General features: G+C 49.8%; 7 protein-coding genes across 7 annotated transcripts; 5 read left to right on the top strand and 2 right to left on the bottom strand.

Annotated features, from left to right (window-relative positions):
* Positions 1-336: 336 nt before the first annotated feature.
* J4E79_004746 (uncharacterized protein) lies at positions 337-1,265 on the top strand (the record flags this gene model as incomplete). The annotated part of the gene is made up of 2 exons (XM_049353628.1): positions 337-621; positions 687-1,265. The coding sequence occupies 2 exons, from the start codon at positions 337-339 to the stop codon at positions 1,263-1,265; spliced, it is 864 nt and encodes a 287-aa protein (XP_049212076.1).
* An 872-nt stretch (positions 1,266-2,137) lies between these two features.
* On the bottom strand, positions 2,138-2,465 carry J4E79_004745 (uncharacterized protein; the record flags this gene model as incomplete). Its single annotated transcript, XM_049353627.1, has 1 exon — positions 2,138-2,465. A coding segment is annotated over one exon (328 nt), but the record flags the coding sequence as incomplete, so codon positions are not given.
* Positions 2,466-5,073: 2,608 nt separating this feature from the next.
* Positions 5,074-5,487, top strand: J4E79_004744 (uncharacterized protein; the record flags this gene model as incomplete). Its single annotated transcript, XM_049353626.1, has 3 exons — positions 5,074-5,127; positions 5,177-5,256; positions 5,316-5,487. The coding sequence occupies 3 exons, from the start codon at positions 5,074-5,076 to the stop codon at positions 5,485-5,487; spliced, it is 306 nt and encodes a 101-aa protein (XP_049212074.1).
* Positions 5,488-6,090: 603 nt separating this feature from the next.
* On the top strand, positions 6,091-9,624 carry J4E79_004743 (uncharacterized protein; the record flags this gene model as incomplete). Its single annotated transcript, XM_049353625.1, is given in 2 exon segments — positions 6,091-9,328; positions 9,347-9,624. The coding sequence occupies 2 exon segments, from the start codon at positions 6,091-6,093 to the stop codon at positions 9,622-9,624; spliced, it is 3,516 nt and encodes a 1,171-aa protein (XP_049212073.1).
* Positions 9,625-10,709: 1,085 nt separating this feature from the next.
* Positions 10,710-12,289, top strand: J4E79_004742 (uncharacterized protein; the record flags this gene model as incomplete). The annotated part of the gene is made up of 3 exons (XM_049353624.1): positions 10,710-10,973; positions 11,023-11,225; positions 11,278-12,289. 3 exons carry the CDS (start codon positions 10,710-10,712, stop codon positions 12,287-12,289), a joined length of 1,479 nt encoding a protein of 492 aa, XP_049212072.1.
* Positions 12,290-12,767: 478 nt separating this feature from the next.
* Positions 12,768-15,113, top strand: J4E79_004741 (uncharacterized protein; the record flags this gene model as incomplete). The annotated part of the gene is made up of 1 exon (XM_049353623.1): positions 12,768-15,113. The coding sequence occupies one exon, from the start codon at positions 12,768-12,770 to the stop codon at positions 15,111-15,113; it is 2,346 nt and encodes a 781-aa protein (XP_049212071.1).
* An 892-nt stretch (positions 15,114-16,005) lies between these two features.
* Positions 16,006-19,521, bottom strand: J4E79_004740 (uncharacterized protein; the record flags this gene model as incomplete). Its single annotated transcript, XM_049353622.1, has 1 exon — positions 16,006-19,521. The coding sequence occupies one exon, from the start codon at positions 19,519-19,521 to the stop codon at positions 16,006-16,008; it is 3,516 nt and encodes a 1,171-aa protein (XP_049212070.1).
* Between the last annotated feature and the right edge of the window lie 4,198 nt (positions 19,522-23,719).

Genomic DNA, 23,719 nt, shown 5'->3' with positions numbered 1-23,719 from the left:
TCAATCAGAACTTTTCTCGTCAAATACGCTTCCAGCTGAATAGCAATTGCGGGCCAAGCTCTAAGACAACGCAGAATTCTAGTACTGTGTAGCCGTGTGTGGAAGCTTTGTGTGTGGATTACAATCACGTTACCGAGACAGTCTTTCACTATGTTCTTAGATAAGCTGTTGCCTTATCCCAAACTGTATCAATCCACCTCCTTCTTTCTTAAAGAGTGCCTCGGTTAACAATGAGCAAACACTCAGACCATTCAGATACATCCGACTACGAAAAGATAAAAGTCCAACGGGCCTTCCCAGCCTTCCAAAAGTAACCCCTACCTCGTTTGTTCGAATATGGCCCTGCCCCCCTATACGGCCTACCAAGGCGTCGGCGTACCCATAACCTTCGTTGTCGGCCCCAAGGCCAATCCAACACGATTCGACGTACACCACTCGCTCCTCTCAAAAGTCTCCCCTTTATTCACTATGCCCAACGGCCTGCCCCGCATCATACTAAGCGACATCCATCTCCCCAACGCTGAACCTGATACCTTCCGAACCCTCTTCAAATGGCTATACGAGCGCCAACCCCCTGACTACACAACCGACGCGAAATTGTTAGACCTGATGAAACTGTGGGTAAGATATGTTCATGTACGAATCGGACATGGGACGTTCACTGACTTGTTGCACCCACGTCTTAGATATTGGCCGGCGAACTCGGAATCTGGAGGACTCAGAATACGGTGTTGAGGTTGGGTATGGCGCTGATGCAACCGAAGTACTTCATCTGTCGTCTAGACACGGTCAGATGGGTGTATGAAAACACACCCGCTGGTTCACCGTTACGAAACTACATCACCGCAATCTTCTGCCAACGCGGTCCACCCATCACGCCCTCCATGTTCTCGCCCGAGAACGAGCAGCTTGGTATCTTCCGCGACGCAGTAGGATTCTTACGTACACTGAATTTAGTGCGCGCAGGCAATCCGACGGGAACGGGCGGATACAACCTCCATGCGCTATTTCCTATCCATCATACGTGGTCGCCGGGCGAAGGCGAGCTCGCGCCAGTGCGGGTTCGTGGATGTTTGGTAACGGGAGGAGAGGAAGTAGAGTGGATCAAGATCGAATATCCGCTCCCTTCTTTCCTAGTCTGGGGCGCGAAGTGGGAAGTGTTGCCGGACATGCACTTTGTGAGCCAAGACGGCGTTCGAGCGGCGGCACAAGACTTGTTGAAGCAGATTGAGTTTCCGGATAGATCGGGCGCACAGAATATCTAGTGGCGCAGTGCTGCAGAGAGATATCTAGACCCATAAACTCTGGACAATATCTCATTGATTTACGCCTGGTCTTTGGTCAGTAGACCATGTATTTTGGAGTTTGTGGGGTAGAGTAGCATATCATCATCTTCTTGACCTTCAGAAACTTCGACCTCTCAAACAATTCGCGGAGACACAAAATTTTAAGCAAACATGCCAAGCGATTGGGATATGAAGCAGATGTTTATTGCAGTGTCGACGTTGACTCTAATGTACCAGCTTCCTTTCCCACTGCGAGATAGAGATTGATCATGTAACAGATACTATCAAGATATATGTATATACCACCATTTTTGTGTTAGACAGAGAAAGAAACACGTAACGTTTGAGTGACGATGAAGTAAAGCGCGTGGCCACAGGAGTCATGAGCAGCGCTTGCTATGAAATCAGGGGGAAGGGTATTGCCAACAGCCAAGGAAACATGTATACAAACGCCAGTACCCCTTTAAACCCAGTTTTGTGGTGATACAATAGATATGGAAGAAGAATGAATGATCATGAGGACTCATGTAGCGATGCAATACCTAACGTGCAGGGTGCTGCCTTCGTTGGTGTCGCAGGAGGTTGTCCCTGCGAGAAAAGCCGTCGAGGTTACCACAGCCGGGATGTGGGCAGAGGTATTTGTCCGTTGCGAAAGAAGGGTCATTATGTTGTGGTAGATGTCTCCGCAAATCTTTCGGATAGTCGAAGCTCATGGGACATTTCGAGCACACGTGAGGCTTATCGGTCGAATGTTTCTTCTGATGGCGACTACAACGGTAAGCCGACAATCCAGTACACTTGATCCAGTGGTAGGACTTACTTCAAATCACATTGACGGTTGAAAGTCTTACTGCAGCCGTCCTTGTCGCAATGGAAACCACCCGGGCGAGGTGGTTGTCGCTTCCGATTGCGTGGTGTCGCTAAGCGATCACCAGGGTTATAGGTATCTTCAACATGCGCTTGCACAGTGGCTGGCTGCACCATGGTCTCGTTCGCATCCATGACTTGGACGTGCTCTCTGAGCAAGGGCTGCCCCTCGTTGACAAAGTCGTATATCGGTGCTAGGTCTGGTTGCGTACGATCGAAGCCGAGCGGCGGCATGTGCAAGACACTGGGGTCTACGTAGAAAGGGCTCGCTGCGCCATATGGGTTCTGAATGAAACTGTTAGCATGCGCCATAGAGAAGGGACTCAGGATCCTACCATGTGCCCGTGAAAGCATTGGTACAAGGGCAGGCAGCAAAGCTGGCACAGCACGCCGTCGATGTCGGAGTAGGTTCCGTCCATAGGAGTGTCAGACACGATGAGGTCTGCAAACGGGTTTGACGCTTCCACCGGACCGGAGAGGACAGTAATAATTACTGTGAAGAGTAGCAGCGGGTACATGCTCCGGTGTGTATCTGGATGCCTAAGGACAGGAAGATGTGGGACCGACGAGAATGATGGAACTAGAGTGTGAGAACGTCAACAGTACGCAAGATCAGACTGTAACAAGGTTGGTACACTATGGTGAAGAGTAGCAACCAGGTGAGAAAAAAGTAGAGAAGAGGGCGTAAGGTCAATCGCAGCCGATGCATGCTAAGGGCAGAGGACTGGGGAGGGAGGCCGGCTGCCTGAGGAGCCACAGGTCACGGGCAGGTGTGGCTATGTTGATGATGTAGGTGTCGAGCAGCATTCTGGCGGTTTCGCTGCGTCTTTGGCGGCGATTTGGTCAGGTTGTTGGGTTAGCAGCGATGAAAGTGCACTCTTGATGCGATGCGACGTGCAATTGTGGTTGTGACGAAGGGACGAGCGACGGCGCCGTGCAGCGATCAATCCGACGGGGTACCTGCGCCATACCATTTTGAGACTTGGTGAGGGGTTGTGCCCGGCTCAACTCCCTACACTCGTGACTTTGGTACTGTGCAAATCATCGAAACGTCGTCGACGGCAAGATATGTGACCATCTGTCGATTTATCCAGAATTTAGCGTTGTGAATCAATAGCAACAGACACCTCGAGCTGAGGTTTACCGCAGACCTTCCGTCGAGTTTCGTCACGTGCACGTGCGTCATCGCGCGGGAACGCGCGAAACTCACAGCACTTGCCCAATGTTTGTTCACCCGCACCTTCCACCTCCTTTCACGCATCGTTTCTTTTCTTCTAGCTCGGCAAGTGCTAGTATCTTCTTGTTGGTCTTGTCGCTTAGTGGCTCTCGTAGAAGCAGGCGGCAACTAAGTGCGCCCTCGTAGATATGAAAGACGTTGAACACCATCACAAAAAGTGATAACATCTCAAGAAGGTTCAGATGGATACCCTGAGGTTGAGGATGCGCACTCGATATATAACGGCGCGACACCTCCAGGTCAGCCCTCAGCACAACACGCCACACGTCGTCAACGCAACAAGGCAACCACTGCAGCCGGTGTTGGTACTATTCATATCGCAGGTTGATGAGTCTCATCTGGCGTTTATCCCTTTTGGAAACTGGCAGCGGATACTGCATTCTTCGCGCACATCTCATGTCCAATCGTTCGTTGAGGCGTTCCACCCTGTTCAAGGCGGGCGGCCTCCCAGGCAGCAGTCGAGACAATATCCGCAAGCAAGGCTCGTCCAAAGAGCATCCTATTGTAACTCGGTGCTACCATGCCCGCCTGCTGCGCCTTTTATATGACTCACAGCCTATCATGCACTTGACCACTTTGGTAGGTACCTTGTTGAGTAGCTCACAAGTAAAGCTGGCATGCATGCGACAGCTGCCCCGCATTGCGAATCAGAGCTTCAGATGCGCCATTGCTTCATGAACCGACGCCTCTTGCGATCAGGTGCCTAGAAACCTGAGACTCACCCTTACAAGAATATGCTTTCTTTACGTGGCCGCAATTATGCGGCTTTAGATCTGGCTGCAAGCTACACGAAAGATCGTGGCCTCCCCTACGACAAAATCGAGAATCCAGCAGGTTTAGTGTCCTTTAGAAATGCGGAAAACGTAAGCAAGACTCGATCATCATGGTTGTCATACTTTGACTATCAGAGCTAATGTACCGAATAGTTTCTCATGCGTGGAAAAGTGCTCGACTACGTGAAGACCAAGGTTGGTCTTTGCACTTGAACAAGAGGCTCTCACTTAACATATTGTGTAGTGCGTTCCTTCGTTTGAACTCGACACCTTGACCTATCATGACGGCCCGTTCGGCTCTAAACGCTTACGACAAGCAATGGCTACTTTTATCAACAAGCGCTTCTTGCCCGCATCAGCTGTGGCGATGGATGAAGTATCCTTTGTCAGCGGTGTGACGGCATTGAATGATATTCTGTCACTATGTTTGACGGACGGAGAGAATGAAGGTTTGCTCCTTGGCATGCCGATATATGGCTCTTTCAACCCAGATATGCGAAGCATGTCGAAGTGAGTCTCGACGTGTGAGTAAATGGGTCCAGCAGCCACTGAACTTAGTACAGCTGCAAGTTGGTTTACACCCCATTCCATGGCGTGGATCAGTTCATTACCGGAGCGGTCGAATGTTACGAGCGCGCCCTTGAAGAAGCGGGCCGAAACGGAATTGACGTGAAGGCACTTGTCATTTCCAACCCGCACAATCCTCTTGGCGCGTACCATGCACCCTCGTAAAGGACCGTCGAACTGACTCATCTTTCCAGGGCAGTGCTATACTCACAAAGCTCTCGAGGCTATACTACGATTCTGTGCAAAGCATAAGATACATCTGATCAGCGATGAAATCTATGCTCAGTCAGTGTATCGAACGGATGATTCTCATCCAGGCTTTACATCAGTACTCTCTGTTGACATGAGTGGCATCATTGATGATAAGCTTGTCCATGTGATGTACGGGATGTCAAAGGTCAGGCCACTTCAGTTCGAGAAACAACTTGCAACTGATGCCTTGGTAGGATTTCGCCGCTGCCGGTCTGAGACTAGGATGTCTAGTCACCCGAAACGAAGAATTGGGTCAAGCTGTGCAGTCTCTAGCGTACGTCTGCTTGAACACCCAGGTACAGCTACGAATGCTAATTTGTCTGCTTGGCGCAGACGTTTCCATGGCGCATCGCCAGTCACAGACGCTATAGCCACCACTATACTTGAGGACGACGAATGGCACAACCAATTTCTAGCCGAGAGTGCAAGGGTGCTGGGTGAACACCAAGAGCTTGTCACCAAGGGACTTGACAAAGCTGGAATTCGCTATAACAAGCAAGCGTAAGTACACCCCAGCGTTTTCGAGCTGTTGCATGGCAGGAGTCACTGACAGGACCATGTGACCTAGTAACGCTGGGTTTTTCCTCTGGATCGATCTCTCGGCGTGTTTACGGAGCGCGACGTGGCAGGGTGAAGATGAACTGAGACAGGCGCTGTATGATCACGGCGTAGAGATGTCGGCCGGCCACGCATATCATGATGAAAAGCCAGGCAATTTCCGCTTTCTTTTCTCAATGGATAGAGATACTTTGGAAGAAGGTCTGAGAAGAGTTATTGGCTTCCACGAGACTCGTAGGCTAGACCAGTCTTGATTGGGGCTAGCAAATAAGCAATTATGATGCACGGGATAAATTGGCTCGGGGCTGGAGTAGCAGAATGTCAATGCAGGGACTTTGGACAATGTGCCTGATGTGACGTGAGACGCTCGTGACCGCGCGAAAAGGCGCCACGCGACTGTGGGTCCTTGCACGAGATCGTCCCGCCAGATCGGAATTCCAACAGGGGAAAGTGCGTCATCATTCCAGCCATCTAGCCTCAACCCTTACAAACAAGTCGCACCACGCCTGTCCCTATGTCACGATCGCGTTAACGACAACCAGGCATCAGTATGCCGCCCATCCTCTCCCGAAAGCGCTCGCGATCCGCCTCACCGCAAACAGAACCGCCACCGAAGCGTGCGCGCGCTCGCAAAGCTACTGCACCCACTCGGAAAGGCAAAGAGTCCGTCTTCGAAACCCTCGACGCACCGCCAAAGGCCAAGCTCACGCTAGCCCAGACCAAGGCTCTCCTGGAACAAGAAGATGACGACAGCGAGTTGTCAGAACCGGAGAGCAGCGAAGATGATTTCGAAGATGTTCCGCTGAACGGCGCAGACAAAGGCAAAGGAAAAGGAAAGGCGGCAGCTGGTGGTGATAGCGAGGACAGCGAAGCCGACAATTGGGAAGACGCGCTTGGTGCGCAGAATAACAATAAACCAGACCATGGTCCTGCACCCGTCATCACTGGCGACATCGCCCTCACCCTGTCCGCCGCGCCAAAGACCGCCTTCGACTCGAAATCGGAAGGACAGAAGGGCGCATCCAAGATACAGCGGCAAATACGAAATGTCACACATTGTATGCACGTACAGTGCCTGATGTACCACAATCTCATGAGAAACGCTTGGATACAAGACAAGGAAGTGCAGAAGATACTAGTGGAAGGCATGTCGTCCGGCTGCTGGCGCGAACTGGAGAGGTACTGGGATAACGCCGGTATCACAGACGGCCCCAGTCTTGTCGTTGTGCAGAGGGCGCCGAGTCCTCCACCCAAGCAGGTGACGAAAGACAAGAAGGGTACATGGAAGAACAGCGGAAAGAACGGCGTCAAAGTGTACGAAAGCCCGCAGAAGCGATCATCTGCTCGCGAAGACAAGAAGAAAGCTCCCGTAGGCAAGGACAAGGGCAAGGGCGACGTCAAAGGCGCCAAGAAAGGTCGCGATTGGAACGCGACATCTGAACCACTCGAGCCGAAAGCCCCAAACATGTCAGCTGGGGATCCTCTGCTTCGCCTCCTCAAATATCTCTCTGCGTATTGGAAGTCCAAGTTCCAAGTCACATCTCCGAGCCTACGCAAACGCGGCTACCTCTCGCCATCGACGCTAGAAGCCGAGATCAATACCTGGAGGGAGGATCCCGATCATCCCGACACTTTTGGCGAGCGAGTGGAGAACTTAGAAGCATTTCGCGACAGAGCTCGTAAATGTGAGGGGAGCAGGGACTTGGGAGAGCAATTGTTCACCGCTTTAGTACGAGGGCTCGGCATAGAGGCCCGCATGGTAGTCAGTCTACAGCCAATTGGTTATGGCTGGAATCAGAGCGAAGAAGGAACGCCTAGGAATCTGGAAAAACTGAAGGATGCAAAACCTGCCGACAATAACACGCCTTCGAAATCAACAACCACAAATGGCAAAGCAAAACCTCCCGCCGCTACGAATAAGGGTGGCAAAATGGCCGAAGTTGACCCGGATGATAGCAGCGATCTGAGCAGTGTCATATCTATCTCTTCGGGATCCGAAGATGAGCGGCCTACTAAGAAAAAGCCAAAGCCACGCAACGTCCGCGATGAACTGCCATTTCCGACCTACTGGACAGAGGCCATTTCTCATCTCACCCATACACCTATAGCAGTTTCGCCGCTTCCCAAGGCAATAATCGCGAGTGCGGCGTCTTTAGACAAGTTCTCTGAGTTCTACGCTCGCGGTGGAACGGCCGACAGGGCGAGGCAGGTATCGGCCTACTTCATCGCCTTCTCGTCTGACGGCACAGCAAAGGATGTCACTGTAAGATATGTACCCAAGTGGCCTGGTCGGACAAGAGGTGTCCGTATGCCTATTGAGAAGATACCCATACACAACAAACGCGGCAAGGTCAAACGGTGGGAAGAGTGGGACTGGGTGAAGTCGCAAATGCGCCCCTATGCACGACCTCACGACAAGCGTCAGCCATGGGATGAAGTCGAAGATGAAGGTGATCTTGTCTTGGTACAACCAGAAAAGAAGAAGGAAATGCACGAAGGCGGAAAGGAGACGCTACAGGGCTATAAGAACTCCACTGAATACGTGCTCGAGCGCCATCTGCGTCGCGAGGAAGCACTCAAACCTGGCGCCAAGATCGTTCGACATTTCACCTTCGGCACAAGCGGCAACGAGAAGACAGAGCCAGTATACCTGCGAAAGGACGTTGTAAACTGCAAGACCCAAGAATCCTGGCACAAAGAAGGCAGAGAGGTGCGGGAAGGTGAACAGCCACTCAAGCTCGTACCCAGGCGGGCTGTTACGGTAACACGTAAACGCGAGATGGAAGAGCAGGAACGTCTCGAAGGCGAAAAAGTAAAACAAGGTCTCTTCTCTAAAGCGCAGACGGACTGGATCATTCCTGATCCTATTGTTGACGGCAAAATCCCACGTAACTCATACGGAAACATTGACGTTTATGTGCCCACGATGGTGCCGAAAGGCGCTGTTCACGTTCCACTCAGGGGTACGGCGCGCATATGTCGCAAACTCAACATAGACCATGCGGAAGCGTGTACCGGGTTCGAGTTTGGAAAGCAACGCGCTGTGCCTGTCATAACCGGTGTTGTGATTGCACAAGAGCACGAAGATATGCTCATTGATGCTTGGGAAGTCGAAGAGGCGGAAAAACAGCGAAAAGAGAGAGAAAAGAGGGAGAAGTTCCTGTTGGGACTTTGGAGAAAATTTGCGAGTGGACTGAGAATCGTCGAAAGAATGCGAGAAGAGTACGGTGAGGATGTCGAATTGCCAGTCAAGGAAAAGGGGGCGTCAGTCGAAGAAGATAAGGGGGAGAAGAAGTCGCAATGGGAAGTGTTTCAGAACCACACCGATTTCGAGGGCGGCTTCATGCGCGGCGATGGCGCTGATTCTGGCGGTGGCTTCGTACTTGAACGGACGCACCAGAGTACACACCACGATGATGACATGGCTGGTGGTTTTCTACCAGCTAGTCAAGACAATCCTGAGCATGGGGATTTAACCATTGACCACGGCGAAAAGAAAGATGTGTCACGCGCGCCCATGGCGGAAAGTCCATATCGCACACCGATCTCCCTCACGCAGGCGCTTCAGCAGCCGCCCAGCGAATCCAGCGAGCATCCCGATAAAGATGCGGACGAGGAGATGGAGGAGCCTGAACCCCCAGAAGACGTAAATAGCGACGAAGAAGACGACGAGGATATGCCTCAACCAAAATCCACCCGTCGCAAGTCGAGCGCCACATCTTCAACTCGTGGTCGTGGACGTCCACGTGGTCGCGGAGCCAAACTCCTAACAGCCTCCACGCGAAAACGTAAGTCTACGGTCATAGAATCAGGGTCTGACAACGACACACCCTCTGGCGCTCCTTCCGACCCACCAACACCACCGCCATCTACACGTTCAGCGCCGAGGCGTAAGGCAGCCAGGAAAAGTGACGCACAAGTCAAGAGCCACTTCTTTGCCGAAGGAAGCGATGGTGAGACGGATATGACGGATATGACTGAGCGGAACTCGCCAAGGAAGAAGACGGCTGCGACACGAGGACGCGGGAGTGGCAAAGGCAGAGGGAGTGGACGGGGAAGAGGCAGAGCGGGGAAAGCCAAGTAGCAATACGAGAGTAGGGTATTGACACTGAGGCAGACGTGCAAAATCACTCGAGCTAATCTCGAAGATACGGTCAGAGGGCATGAATTCTGTCAGCCTACACTAGGGCTAGACCAGTGAGACAGATCTCACGATCCGCCTGTGCCAGTGCGCTTACCTCATCCGATAGCGTGGCGGAGCCCCGATCCGACTACCACATTACATCATCTCTTCCCCAGATTCCTCCCACATGCGCAAAATTTCCGAAACTCAAAAGCGCAAAGATGCGAAAAACTTCAGCGTCAAAATCAATAGCAACTAAGTATTGCCGCATTCAGAAGGCACTGGCGAGTCGACGCCATGCATGCAGCTCTGTTTTTAGAACAGCCCAGCGTCGCTAGGTGCGCCTGGGCAAGTCTTGGTTCCGCCGCTGCATCCTCCCGAATCTTGGCAAACTTCTGTACCCGACTTTCCCCCCTAACTCCCTCGCCCGAACAGTCAGCTTGTTGAAGCCAAGGTGCGCCGTCGCACAGCTGGGAATTGCTTCTTTATCGCCGTTCTTATCGCGCTGGGAGCCCTCTTACACCCGGTCCCTACATGAATGACAGCATGACAGCGGCGGCAATTCGATGGTCCGGCAGTGCTAACGGTGGTAGCGATGCGTTGTTGGGGTACGCCTGCAGCACTGTTATCCCAATCGTACGCCAAAGTACGGTAGCCATGCTCTGGGCGCGGCCCATGTGGGAATCTCCCCCAACATCCCGAGTGCCACGCCCGCCGTCTCCTTCGTATTCGTTCTGAGGTGTGCCGGCGCGAGCGCCTCTTGGCTATAATGCGCGATGTTTGATCTGCGATACCTAGCTCGCACGCTCATTAGTTGCCAGAAACGTCATGCTCTCCGGTCTTTTTCTATCGATGCGTCGAGATGTGTGCATGGGGTTGGCGTTTATAAGTATATTGCTGCTGCTGTTGTTTTATTTTATTGCGCCCCGTCCCTACACCGGCCTTTATCAGTCTCTCACTTTGCCAATCTTTTCCTTTGGCAGCTGTCACTCGCTTTGAAGACTTTGACTTTGGTCTTATTGTTAATTATCTAATTTTTGGGAAAGATGCGCTTCTCCGAGTTCCTTACCGTCGGTGTTGTGGCGCCTCTTGTGGCTGCTCATGGTGGAGTCCCAGGGGCACCCAAGATGTTTGGCCTACCGAGAGACTTGCAAGCCGACTTTAAACCTCCTGTCGCTGCTCGTGTGCTTCGACACCCCGCTCAGCCAAGGGATGGCATGTTGGAAACCCGCCAAGGTGGTCAGAACGGCCGTTGCGGACCCAGCTTCGCCAACGCCAAGTGCGCTGCGGGCTACTGCTGCTCAGGTGCCGTATGTTGATCTTAGATCTTGAACTGTTACAATAGCTGACTCGCTCTAGGGATACTGCGGAACGACCAAAGATCACTGCCAAGCTCCTGACTGCTTGATTGACTTTGGCCCGGCTTGCGACGCCAACAAGACACCTGGTGGAGCCAGCACACGCAACGACCCCCGTCCTCAGAGGGGCAGCGTCGCATACGGAGGTGGTGGTGTCTACGCCTGCAAGAAGGCTGGCACTGTCGCCATTACCTACGATGACGGGTAGGCTCATTCACAACCCCACGCATTGATAGCACGACTAATCAGCATCCAGCCCATACATCTACACCGACCGCGTCCTCGACCAGTTCGCCACATATGGCTTCAAGGCCACATTCTTCGTCACGGGAATCAACCTCGGAAAAGGCGCAATCGACAGCACAGCGCAGTGGTCCAACGTGATCAAGCGTATGGTTGCCGAAGGTCACCAAGTCGCATCCCACACATGGTCTCACCAGGATCTTAGCCAAATCACCGATGCGCAGCGCTACGACCAGATGGTCAAGAACGAAATGGCCATTCGCAACATTATCGGAAAGTACCCCACATACATGCGTCCTCCTTACTCGTCTTGCAACGACGCTTGCCAGGCAGTGATGAAGAACTTGGGATACGTAGTCAGCTACTTCGACTTGGACACGGATGACTACAACCAGCTATCAAACATCCAGGTTGCCAAGAACAACTTCAAGAACAAGATTGATACCACCGTTGGTGGTCCCGCCTCAGGTCACCGCCTCGCTATCGCCCACGACATCCATGAGCAGACTGCTCTCAACCTTACTGGTTACATGCTCGAGTACCTCAAGTCAAAGGGCTACCGCGGTGTCACTATGGGCGAGTGCATGGGTGAGCCCGAGGCGAACTGGTACCGTACTGCCACTTCCGGCGGCTCTACTACCCCTCCTGCCTCCGGCGGCGGCGGCGGCAGTGGTACTGCTGTTTCCACTGACGGATCTTGCGGCTCAGGCAAGGGAACGTGTGCTGGATCTACCTTTGGCAACTGCTGCTCTCAATACGGCTGGTGCGGATCATCCACTGATCACTGCAGCGCCGGCTGCAACTCTGCCTTCGGAACCTGCACTGGCACTGGTGGCAGCGGTGGCGGCTCAACCACCCCCGCCCCGGCTAAGAAAGTCTCTACTGATGGCACTTGCGGAACTCAGGGTGGTGCTACTTGCGCTGGTTCAACATTCGGTAACTGCTGCTCGCAGTATGGATGGTGCGGATCTACTTCGGGCCACTGTGGTTCTGGATGCCAGAGCGGATCCGGCACTTGCAACTAGAACTTCGTTCATGAGAGCAGTGTTGAGACCTTACTCGTGTAGAGGCAATGCTCGTAACGCAGCTCTGTATGCGTGTTAATATATGAAAATAATACAAACAAATACCCATACTCTTACAACACCTGACTTCTCTGCAACTGTGTGATCATTTCGAGGGACGATAACATATAGTCAATTAGGAGCAGTATTCAGGACGTGGTCGAGATATGTGAAGACGGCGAAATGCACTTCGCAGCGCACACTTGAAGTGTTCGCACATTTCACCGAATACATGGTCGTGGCTTTGGCAGCAATGGAATTCCAGAGACTGATCACAGTGTGTTTATGAAGAGCAATGTCTACATCTTTTCGGCAACAAATTTGCAAAATCCTCATCGTACGCACTCCAGCAAAGGTGTACCGAAGAACTCTACCGATTTCACACCATCAAGCATTTACTTCGACTAGTCATCTCCCCTAACTATTTCTTTCGAAGACCATGGCATTAGCGGTACTTCCCGCAATCATCGTCAGCTTTGTGATCGTCGTGGCATCGCTCGGTACATTCTACATTTACAGGGCATACAGGCGCGTGCGCTATGCAGTCCATGATGTAGAGCGCACCCGCCATATCGAAATCGCCGGCCTCTCGCAACAGCGGCCCATTGAACTCCGTGACCTCGAAGGTCCGCGCAAACAATACCATAGCGGTCAGTGGTACGGCTCCGAGGGCGTAGTTGCCACACACGTCGCACCCACTGCGAAACCACTGCCGCATACTCCGGAGATTGAGTACTCAGGAGGGGAAGGGCTTGTCAGACCTCCTGGGCGAGTCTTCCTATCCACTGAGGTACAGCAACCTGAGCTACTCTCTCCAAAGCCTCTGCGCACGGTGACCAAAAGGCCGAAGGTAGAGCCTGCGAGTACCGCATATGACTCAGATCAAACAGCAGCGTCAGAAATATGGAACAAGATCGAGAAGGGCGAGCTGGAACCCTCACGACGTAAGGCGCAGAAGAAGTCACCAAAGAAACAGAATGCACCAAAACCCGAAGTACTCCGAGATCCTTCAGAGTTTGAGCGCGACACCATGGCAGACGACGACGTTGATAGTAGCACCAGAGAATGGGCAAAATCCAATCGCCCCGCGCTGCCTTTCACACCACGCGCAAACAAACGCGAGTCGTCTGACAGCATGGCTACGATTGTCGAGGCCAACAACGCGAATATTGAACGCCCCCAGTCATACGTCAAACGCAAACAAAGCATTGGCACAGGAGCGATCAAGCCGACTGAACCGCTAGATCGAGCTGCAGAGGCGCGCCGCCAGATGGCGGAAAGGAAGAAGCAAATGGTGGAAAGGCAGAAGCAAGAGGAAGCTGATCGTCTAGCAGAGGAGCAAAGGCTGGTAGACGAACAAAAGCAGCGCGCAGCTGAACAACAGAGACTAGCTGAAGAGAAGCAGCGACAGGAAGATGAGGAAAACGCCCGCTCGTTGGCACAAGTTTCCGATGACGAAGATATTGATCTAGACAATAAGAGGCCCTCTGACTCTCAAAGACCGCGCACTCGCCGGAGATCCGACTCTTCTTCCAAGTCGAAGCGTGAGCGCAAGAGTCGTGAAACGTTGCTTACACGAACTCCCAAGCGAGCATATACCTTCGCGAATGACGCTTCTGATGGTATCGATAACCCCAACACGGACGAAAAGACCGCTCGAAACATTAAAGGAAGTTCTAGGAGCATGAGTATGAACGATCAGGCAAGGCCAGACTTCAACGCGACGATGCCGTCAATTGCAGAGGGGGCTCATGTCGACCCTTTCTCTGACAACGCAGCAAGACGGTCGTACGGCTCCACCAAGAAATCTGTTTCGTCAATGTACTCTCCCGATCACATTTCATTAAACGATGGCGAAGGAAACTACACCTCGAGGCCTGCCGACTACAAACGTAGGGCCGCGCCTGAAGACACACTGGAGAACCCGTTTGCCTCTGACAACGACCCCCAAGACCCCTTTGCGACAGCGCAGAGATCATCGGCTGCGTCAAGCAACGACAGTCGAGTGTCATTCTCGCAAGTAAAGCGAAGATCGAACGCCTCCAGCAATGAGAGTAGAAACAGCTCAGGTACAAATTATCCCAAACGTAGCGACAGTAAAGCTAGCGCAAAGAATCGTGCTTCTGTGGATAGCCAAAGCAGTCAGCAGTCGGCCCGCGGCCGTGAAAAACCTGAACGAAAGCCATCTGTCGCATCCCGTGCATTCAGCAAGATCAGTCGCAAGTCTTCATCTTCGGACAAGAAGAAGGAAAGGGACTCCGCGAGCTCGACACAATCTCGGGAAAATGAAGGACCAGGATTGCGGGGTGGAGGAAAGATGTACGTGGAGGAGCCGGAAGAGCTGTCATCGTCAGAGGATGAGCATGAAGACAGAACCAAGCAAGAGCATAAGGTGAAGAACGGGGTGGAGATGCGTGGCGGTTCAGGAGAAAAGGACGAGAGCGAGAGTGAGGTTGAGGTTGAGACGGAGCACGAAGACGAAAGCGACGCTGCCGAGGTCGGACATTCGGAGGACGAACATTCGGATGTGAGCTCGAGCGATGAGGACGAGATCGAAAGCGAGAAACACGACTCCTCCGAAGAGGAAGGCTCAGGCGATGATGATGACGCATCCGAGGATGGGGATTCGGAGTCCGAAATCTCTGATGCGGGCACTTCTGACGCCATTACTTCGGATGACGAATCTGAGGAGGAGGTCTCGGATGATGAGCAGGGCCCGGTACTGAAGAAGCCGATTGAGGTCGTGGGTGTCCCAGCTGGGAACGCGGGCAGGGTCAAGGCGTGATGCATCGATGACCGTATTTTCCTTTCCGCTGGTAGGGTTCCGCAGGCGTGACTCTCTCTTGCGCTCTTCGCACATATCTGTATTTTATTTGTAGTCGTGATAATAACTGATACCTGTGTTTAATTCATTGTTCATGTAAAAACAGCATCCATTACCTCGCTGCCTACTCTTGATAGGAGAGAAGATGCACACATGTGATACATGAGCTAATAGTCTAAAGGATACTCGCACCTTATACAAGAAAAAAACTAAACAGGCCTGCGGGCTACATTAAGACAAAAACCTACAAAGTAGGTAACCTAACAGCAACGTAGGCTCTAGGGTGTTTAGTTTTTTCTTAGATTGGCGTGCTTGTGGCGACTGATTTGCTCCATATTGCTCATATCGCACGACCTCATGTGCCATCTCTAGACACGCTCGTCCAGTCCCCAATCCCCTCATCATAGATCAAACGAAAGTACACTGTCACATTCAAGACGACTCATGCAAGAGGACAATGCAATATATTCCCAGAATGCCCATACCCATGCTACCAAATGCTAAATCGACCTGGTATCCCCAATCTTGCCCAATCCAGCCAAAAGCAAACGCCTGAAATGGAGACATCACAGCCTATCCCAAGAAAAAGTCAATCGTACATCATGAGGTAGTGCCTAGATCATGACATACAACGCCCGCCCGCCAACCGAAAAGAAAACGCTCATGTACCAATGACCCGGAAAATCGCTAACAAAACAAGGGAAGAAGGAAGGAAGGAAGGAGTTGAGAAGGAACGAATACACACATGAGGATTAAAAATAATACTAAAGACTCTGGTATAAAGACAAGGCTTAAAGCGAATGCATGTTGATGGAAAGGAATAGAAAGAAAAGGTTAACGAAGGGTCTCAATATCAAACTTTTGGTCCTTGCGAACCGTGACCTGTGGTCTTCTTCTGCTTCTGCTTCTGATGCTCGCGTGTGTAATCAATAGTTTGGTCAAAGAAAATGGAGTGAGTGAGGTAGTCGGAGAGATCGTTTGATGCTTGTTTGTCGTCATCGTCATCGTCGTCTTCGGCTGGTGATAAGTAATCGTCGTACGAGGGATCTTTCGCTCGCTTATTCGATAGCTTGTCCTTGGATGACGAACTGATGGTATGTGGTTTCTTGGAGGTGTGTTTGGCGTCGGTCGAAACAATATCCATAGAGTCGACAGCTTTTGGCCCTGCGTACGGACTGCGTCTACTAGGCGCTCGAATGGTGGTATTTGAGTTCTTCTCTTCTAGAGCTTTGTCTTGGACGTCTTCAACGCTCAGCACGTTTGCCGGTCCAACGCTCGGTATTGGCGGAGGTGGCATCGATGCGCGCGCCTGCTTCTGCTTATCTTGTTTGCGTGGGGATGCCGGGATGGTGAATATGGGAATGGGCTCCGGCTTGATCTGCAGCTCGGCTGCACGCACGCCCTCACCAAACTTGGGGGCTCCTTTCTCATCCCAGAGTCGCTCGTCGATCCTTGCCTCATCTTCGCTAGTAAAGTTGAGGTCTTTGATGCTTTCGTCAAGACTGTGGCGTATTCGCTCGCTTTCAGACGATACCCGCTCGGAATCTCCGAAGCCTGAATCTTGATGCATTGGCATACGGTACCCTTGCGCTATTGAGAAGCCCGTGTCAACTCTGCGTGAAGGTTCTGGACGATCGAAAACAGAGAAGCCGGTGCTGACGCGCGACGGAGGGGAAGTATTGGAGGCGGAAGAGTCCATGGCAACGTCGTATTCCAGGTTGGTGAGCACTCCAGAGGCAGGAATCTGGAATTTTCGACCTTCTTCGTAGCCCGGCGAAGCATCAGAATCTAAGTATCCTTGATCCGGCTGTGTCTGTGCCAGTTCGTGTACGCGAGTGCTAAAGGAGGCCTTGTTGCCAAACTCTCGATGATCCTGATCAGACGATCCTTGTGCGCTGCTTCGCATTGAGTGTGGCTGGAGTCCACCAACAAATGACACGCTCAGCGGAGCGTCGTCGGCTGGTCTGCCCCCAAGAAATGAATTCTCCATCTCGTCTGGTGGGCTTGTGATACATATGTCTTTCGGCTCTTGGGTGACAAAATCATGGACGTCAAGGTCGGCGCATCCTCGCTGAACAAGCTTGGTATCGCCGTCAACGTAGATCTGCTCCCACCTCGTTTCTCTACTGGCTGGCAGGCTTGCAAGCTCATTCTCGAGCTCCGAGTCGTCGAGCGACATGACGGACCGATGGCCGGGATAAGGCGAGTATTCGCTTCGTCTGTTTCTCTCGCTAATGCTCAAGGGGCCAGCAGACCGCCCACGGTCGGAGCGGTTGTCGGGAATGATGTATGAGCCAGAGGATGCGGGGTATTCTGTGCGCGGTATGTTGATTTCCTCGAATGACGACTGCTGTCTGGAGTGGCGGCGGTGTTTGGATATATCCTCGAGGTCGACTGCCGTCCTGGGGTCGATGTACTCCTTGTCGCTTCGATGTGTAGAAACACTGCTTCTTATGGCAGCCTTGGGCTTGAAGTCCCGATCTAGTATATCGTCAGGGAATTTCTTAAGCAGGCTTGCCGCTGACGGTCTCCCTTGGGGTGAGTCACTGAGCAGGGCTCTGATAATATCGCGGAAGTAGACCGGTACATCTGTGTTTGGTCGATCGAGGGTGCGAGTTAGTGGTCGCTGTTGGCGCTCCGGCTCGTCTTGCAGTTCGGCCAGCGCCCACAATACCATGCCCAGTTGAAAGAGATCTGACTTGACGCCGATGTATATTGTTACACGCTGTCCGCTTTCGACCAGCCTAGCCAGCTCAGGTGACTCCCAGCCGACAGGGCAACCGCGACGGTTGATATCGATGATCTTGGCGTTGTCGTCGTTGTCTATAACGATGTTTGAGAGAGTGAAGTCGCCTTGCACAAATCCAGCTTCATGAATTTCGGACAGACCCTCGACGATTTGTCGTGCCCACCGCTCGCGGCGTTCCCAGGTGAGTTGGCCCATGGGCTTGTATTGGCTTGTGGGCTTGAAGTCGTAGATGACGTCCACCAGCGCGCCCAGCTCGGCATAGCTAATGAGTAGCCCTTTGATGAGCTCGTTCTGCTCATCGACTATGACGCCTTCGAATCTGATGACTGACTTGGATTCTTGCAGGCTGACGAGAGCGTTGATCTCATATAAAAACTCCTCGACCGCGTCTGGACCCGGGATCTCCTTCTTAATGTACGTATTGTTGTTGACGGAGACCTTGTATACGAAGCCTGAGATATGAGAGTCGAAAGAGATGGCGCTCTCTCGGAAGCGCTTGCAGTCGAGGTGTTCGATGGCTGACGTGGGCGGGTACGGGATAGCCTCGTTGATATCCTCGGTGACGTGTACATGGAGACGACCGTCGGCAGTTTCGAGCTTGAGGTTTGTAACGGTGTCGTAGAACTGGATATCGGGTAGGGAGTCGCGGATGGCTTCGTAGATGCGCTTGCTCTTGTCGCGTTGGTAGTGCATTGTCTTGAGATCAGCCTCGAGTGAGTCGGCCTCGAGATGCCGGTAGTCGCACGATACTGTAACCCGCCTCCATTTGGTGGGCTCCTCGGCAAAGGTGACGAAGAACTTCTCGCGGTCCGACAGGTCGCGGAAGTGCATGCTGAGGTTGAGGATCCACTTTGCTTCGAGCTCCTCCTGCAACCGTACATCGTCGATGTCTGAGCCTGAGTGATGGGAGCCGCGGTCCGAAAAGGCGTCTGCGACTTCCACTGGCGGGAGTTGTGGGGGTCCCTCGATTGTAGACATTTCGCCGGCCGACATGTAGTCTTCGGGTTCTTCAATGCCATAGTCGACCTGGCGCGCGCCTGCTGGTATGTTGGAGTCGGGACCGCCGCCAATGGTGCGCTCTATACTGGGGAATGACTCCATTTCTGGCAATGACTCCTTCTCCTTCTCGCTATGACTCTCGTGCGGACTCAGCACGTCTGGAGCGGACATGGACGGCACAGACATAGGCGGGGGCGAGGGGTTTCGCTTCGAGGGCACGGAGCTCTTGCGGTCTTCCGAGACAGCTCTTCGATGTTCCGTCTCGGGCACCTCGAGCAGCTTGTCTCTCTTCTCGCTCTGCATCCGCTTGAAGGTCAGGGGCCTCGGCAGACCTGGGATGACTTTCCTGCTGCCTCTCCGCCCCAGCAGTCCACCGCTCGAATGGGGCCTCGTGATCTCCTTGCTGTCCTTGTTCTCTTTGCTCTCCTTGGTCATGCTCTCAGACATCCTGGGCTTGGTGGGCGAGGGCGGTGGCGTGTGCTCGTCCTTCTTCAGCCAGGAGCCGATCTTCTGGAAGTTGAGGCGGTCCCACATGCTCCTATGCTCGCCCACTTCGGTGCGCGCGCGCTGGCGGCTGCGACTCCTGCTAGAGTCGCCATTGTCGGCCGATAGCAGCGGCATCTCTTATCCCCCTCTGCCAGCCTTCGGGCGTGACGATGGCGGGCGGGCGCGCTGCGGGGAGGTTCCTGGTCGGGGTGGTTCGATACGGGTCGACTGGATTGGTGCTATCGATTTGGCGCCGACTGCATGCTGTGTCGCGGTCCTGTGTAACTGTGGCTGTCTGCGTCCATGGATCTACGTGATGCTCCGTGCCACGCCACCTGCTCGCTGCGGATTCGAGGGCTGCAGATTCTGCACGACAATCTCCGTGCTAATGACGAAAATACCGCGGTCGTCTATTGTTGACGCCCAAGCGACATGCGCCCAAATGAGCAAACGGGCCGCAGGGCAATGCACGCGGATGTCGCTGGTGAGGCTCGGCGGGGGTCTGGTCAGGAGCAGGGCGGCGGCGAGGAGGCTGGCGGAGGTGTGCTAGAGGCGACGCGATGCAATGTGCGATGATGAGTCGTCCCAAGCAACATGGGATGAAGGCGACTGAGGCTGGGGGCGCGGAGCCAATGACAGCGCGCAGGCGGGCGAACGGTTGAACACCGCCTTAGCGTATCCCAGGCAAAGGCGCCAAATCACAATTCCAGAGGCGACTGTCGGCACCTCACACACGCCTAAGCCTTCGGTCCCAGGTGGAAGACAGCAGGCGGGAAAGAATCAAATAATGCAAAGGAGAAGTAAATTTTTGCAGCGCCCCCCTATGGTAGCCATGTATCTGCTGTACAGCTGGCGGTCAAGCGCCAACACCACATTGGACAGAAAAGGCCCTCTGCCTGCAGCGGCCGCAGCACCAAAATCCCGAATCTGGTCCTCTGCCTGTCAAATCAGGCGCGACGCCGCCCTGGGTCCCGCCGTGACATAGCACCGATTCCCTACCCATTGGCCCCGCGAGCCTGTGGCAGCCACTCTAGCAGACCTGCGGTGAGAGTCACACATCTCACCGTCGCAGCTGGCATGCTCAACCACCACCCGCTGCCTCTCCGACCCTTGGGAACCGCCATATTAAATTCCTGCTCCTGCTCCCTTTGCTCTTCCCTGCCTCAGCCGCCGCCCCTCATCAATTTTCACATCACCATATAGCCAAAACCCCTCATTTGGGCCTGCGTACATTAGTCGACGCGTAGACGAGGGCAGCTACTGCACCTCATGGTACTTGCGGGAAGGTACTCCGTCGTCGCAACAGTACACGAACTGCCCCACTCACCTGCTCGCACAAGGCACCGTTCCGGCAAGCTTCGAGTAAAGCTGCTGCTGCACCTCGGGGCCATCATGCTCGCTAATGTATCTCCATCCCTGACCTGGGTTGTACTTCCGGCTGTCTTCCCAACAACTTGAAGCCGTCCATCATGACCATCAAGTATGAACAAAGGACCTATCCCTTGCGCATCTTATCATTCCCATGCCTTGATCTGTAGTCCCTCACCCACTTCACCGGACCGCGCCATGCCGCCGCACATCACAGCCTCCACGACACGCCCAAGGACAAGCAAAACCACCAAAACAAAAAGTGAAGCTTCCTCACCACCGAAACAGCAAAGCCTGACAACAACCTCAACTTTTCCTAACCCCTGACTATGATTCGTTCCCTCCAGTTCGCAGTGTGCGTTGTTCACGCTCCTGACAATATATACCAGGCAACGCCCGTTGACACGTCAATGTGGTTCATGCACCAGACGAAGGAGTCGAGGGCTAACGCACACGGGCTGCGCGTAAGGCGCTGAAACATCACCACATCTTCTTCTTGTTTGCGCGCTTGTCTTGTAATAATCTAATTATAATAACTTTAATAGTACTTTAGGTAGTTAAGTATATAATAACTATAATTTACTAATAAATTCTAAGCTAGTATATTTTTATATATATCTATAGTATAGTAATAAGTTTTTAAAATAACTTTATAATAAGATAGTAGAACTATAGTTAAAGTTTAAGTATATAAAGTACTATTACTACTTATTCTAAGTTATATTATACTAACTTTATTTAAATTCTCTTTAACTACTAATATAGTAATAAAATACTATAATAGCTTAGTTTTTAGCTATAACTAACTATTTAAGCTACTAGTAGTAAGATATTTACTAAACTTTTAATTACTAAAAGTATAAAAAATAATTTAAAAAGTTAAAAAACTTATTAAAAACTTAAAAGAAAGTAAAGCTATTAAGCTAGCTATTATAATATTTAAAAAGATTAGTTTATATAAAGTAAGTAAAGTAATAATAAAGTAGGCTTACTAATTATTAAGTAGAAATCTAAATCTTAAGTAGTAATACTTATAGCTTAAAGAGCTACTAATTCTAAAAAGGTAAGAACTATTACTAGTACTCTAAAGAACGTATAACTAAATCTTTTATCTACTCTTAAAGGTATAGTATTAAGTAAGCTAAGGCTTAGAGCTTTAGCGCTACTATCTCTAAAGTAGTTAAAGCTTTTAAATCTTTTAGGCTAGCTAAGAAGCTATTCTATAAATACTAAATACTTTATAAAAGAATTATAATATAATTATATATACTTATTAGCTTATAACTAATAGAGTAATATATTCTAAAGCTTTATAGTTAGAATACGTATACTAAAATCTCTTTTAGTAAAAGTGCGCTTTTTTTATTCTTTATATTTCTATAATAATAATAATAATTAGAATACTAAAGATTTAAGATATAAGTAGCTTAAATCTAACACTAAACGCTGCGCTAGTTAAATAATTTATAAGTTTTCTTAGTACTTATAAGAATAAAACTAATCTCTTACTAGTGTACTAGTGTACAAGGTGTTCTTATATAAATTAGATCTTTAATAACCTAAGAATTACTTAGAGAGAGAACGTTTTTTAATAAAAGCTTTTTAGAATTATATTATTATCTACTATTTTATCTTTTACTTATACTTTTTAGTATTAGACTTTTATATAATACTTTAAATAATAGAATCTCTTTATAATAAAACTCTTTTTTACTAAACTAATATCTATATACTTTCTTACTTATACTAACTATTTTATATTTTTATAGTAATATATTTTTATACTTTCTAATACCTATATAAATAGTAAAGCCTATAGAGATATATTCTACTACGTAGTATAAGAAGTAGTTAGTATATATTAATATAACGTATATAGTAATAATAACTACTATAGATATAATAAGTATAAACTTAGCTCTTTTCTTTAAGTTAGCTAGAACTATAATAGTAGTTGTATTTAGGCTAACTATATTCTTACTACTAAGTAATATTAGATAAAATAATTACGTAGATAAGGTAACTACTTAGAAATACTAAAAAACACTAATTTAACTAATACCTAGAATAGTAATATTAAAAGTATAATAAAATGCTAGGCTAGCTAGGTTAATATAATACTATAATAGTATATTTAGAATATATACTAGTGTAGAACTATAGTTTAATAGAACTAATAACCTAATAAAGTATTATAGTAAGTAAAACGCTAAGCTATACTAACTATAAAGGTATTTAGAAAGTATTCTCTACTATTAGATAAAAGGTATTAAATACTATTAAGTATTTAGAACTTATCTTTTAATTATATAATTTTTATAGTATAAGATCTATTTAGTATTTAAGCTATTAAGTAAAGAAGTATTAGCTTTTTTATAAGTTATTTAGAACTATAATAACTACTAAAGAAATAAAAAAAGTATAAAATATTAAAAGATCTAGTAATTCTCTCTTCTAAGTATTTATTTACTACTTCTTTAACTACTTTAATACTAAAGACACTAATTTCTAGAACTATCTCTAAAGTAAAGAGTATATTATTATTTATAATAGTAACTAATAGTGTAGTCTCTATAGTTTACTCTAGATACGCTATTTTAGTCTTTACTAGTAATAATATTACTAAGTTTCTTAAAGACTATAACTAATAAGCTAATAATAAAGGCCTCTCTAATAAGATAAGAGTCTCTATTCTTCTAGATTATATTAGTAATAAGAATTACTTTATTACTTATATTATTAAGCTTTTTACTAGTTATAAGAAGAAAAACTAGGCTAAGCTTAAGGCAAATATAAAGAAATACTAAGTAGATAAGAATACTACTATTAAGATAGGTAAGCGCTTATACTTATAAGCTTTTATCTATAAGTATATAAATAATCTATCTAGTCTTACTAAGTATTATACTTACTTCTATATAATAGTAGAAGCTTATATTACTAATAAGTAAGTTCTATAAAAGAA

Source organism: Alternaria viburni (genome assembly GCF_023758015.1).
Source record: "Alternaria viburni strain BMP 2772 chromosome Unknown scaffold_8, whole genome shotgun sequence".
In the NCBI taxonomy this organism is placed as follows: Eukaryota; Fungi; Ascomycota; class Dothideomycetes; order Pleosporales; family Pleosporaceae; genus Alternaria; species Alternaria viburni.
Note: the sequence above shows the minus strand (reverse complement) of the source record. Positions and strands in the feature narration are given on the sequence as shown.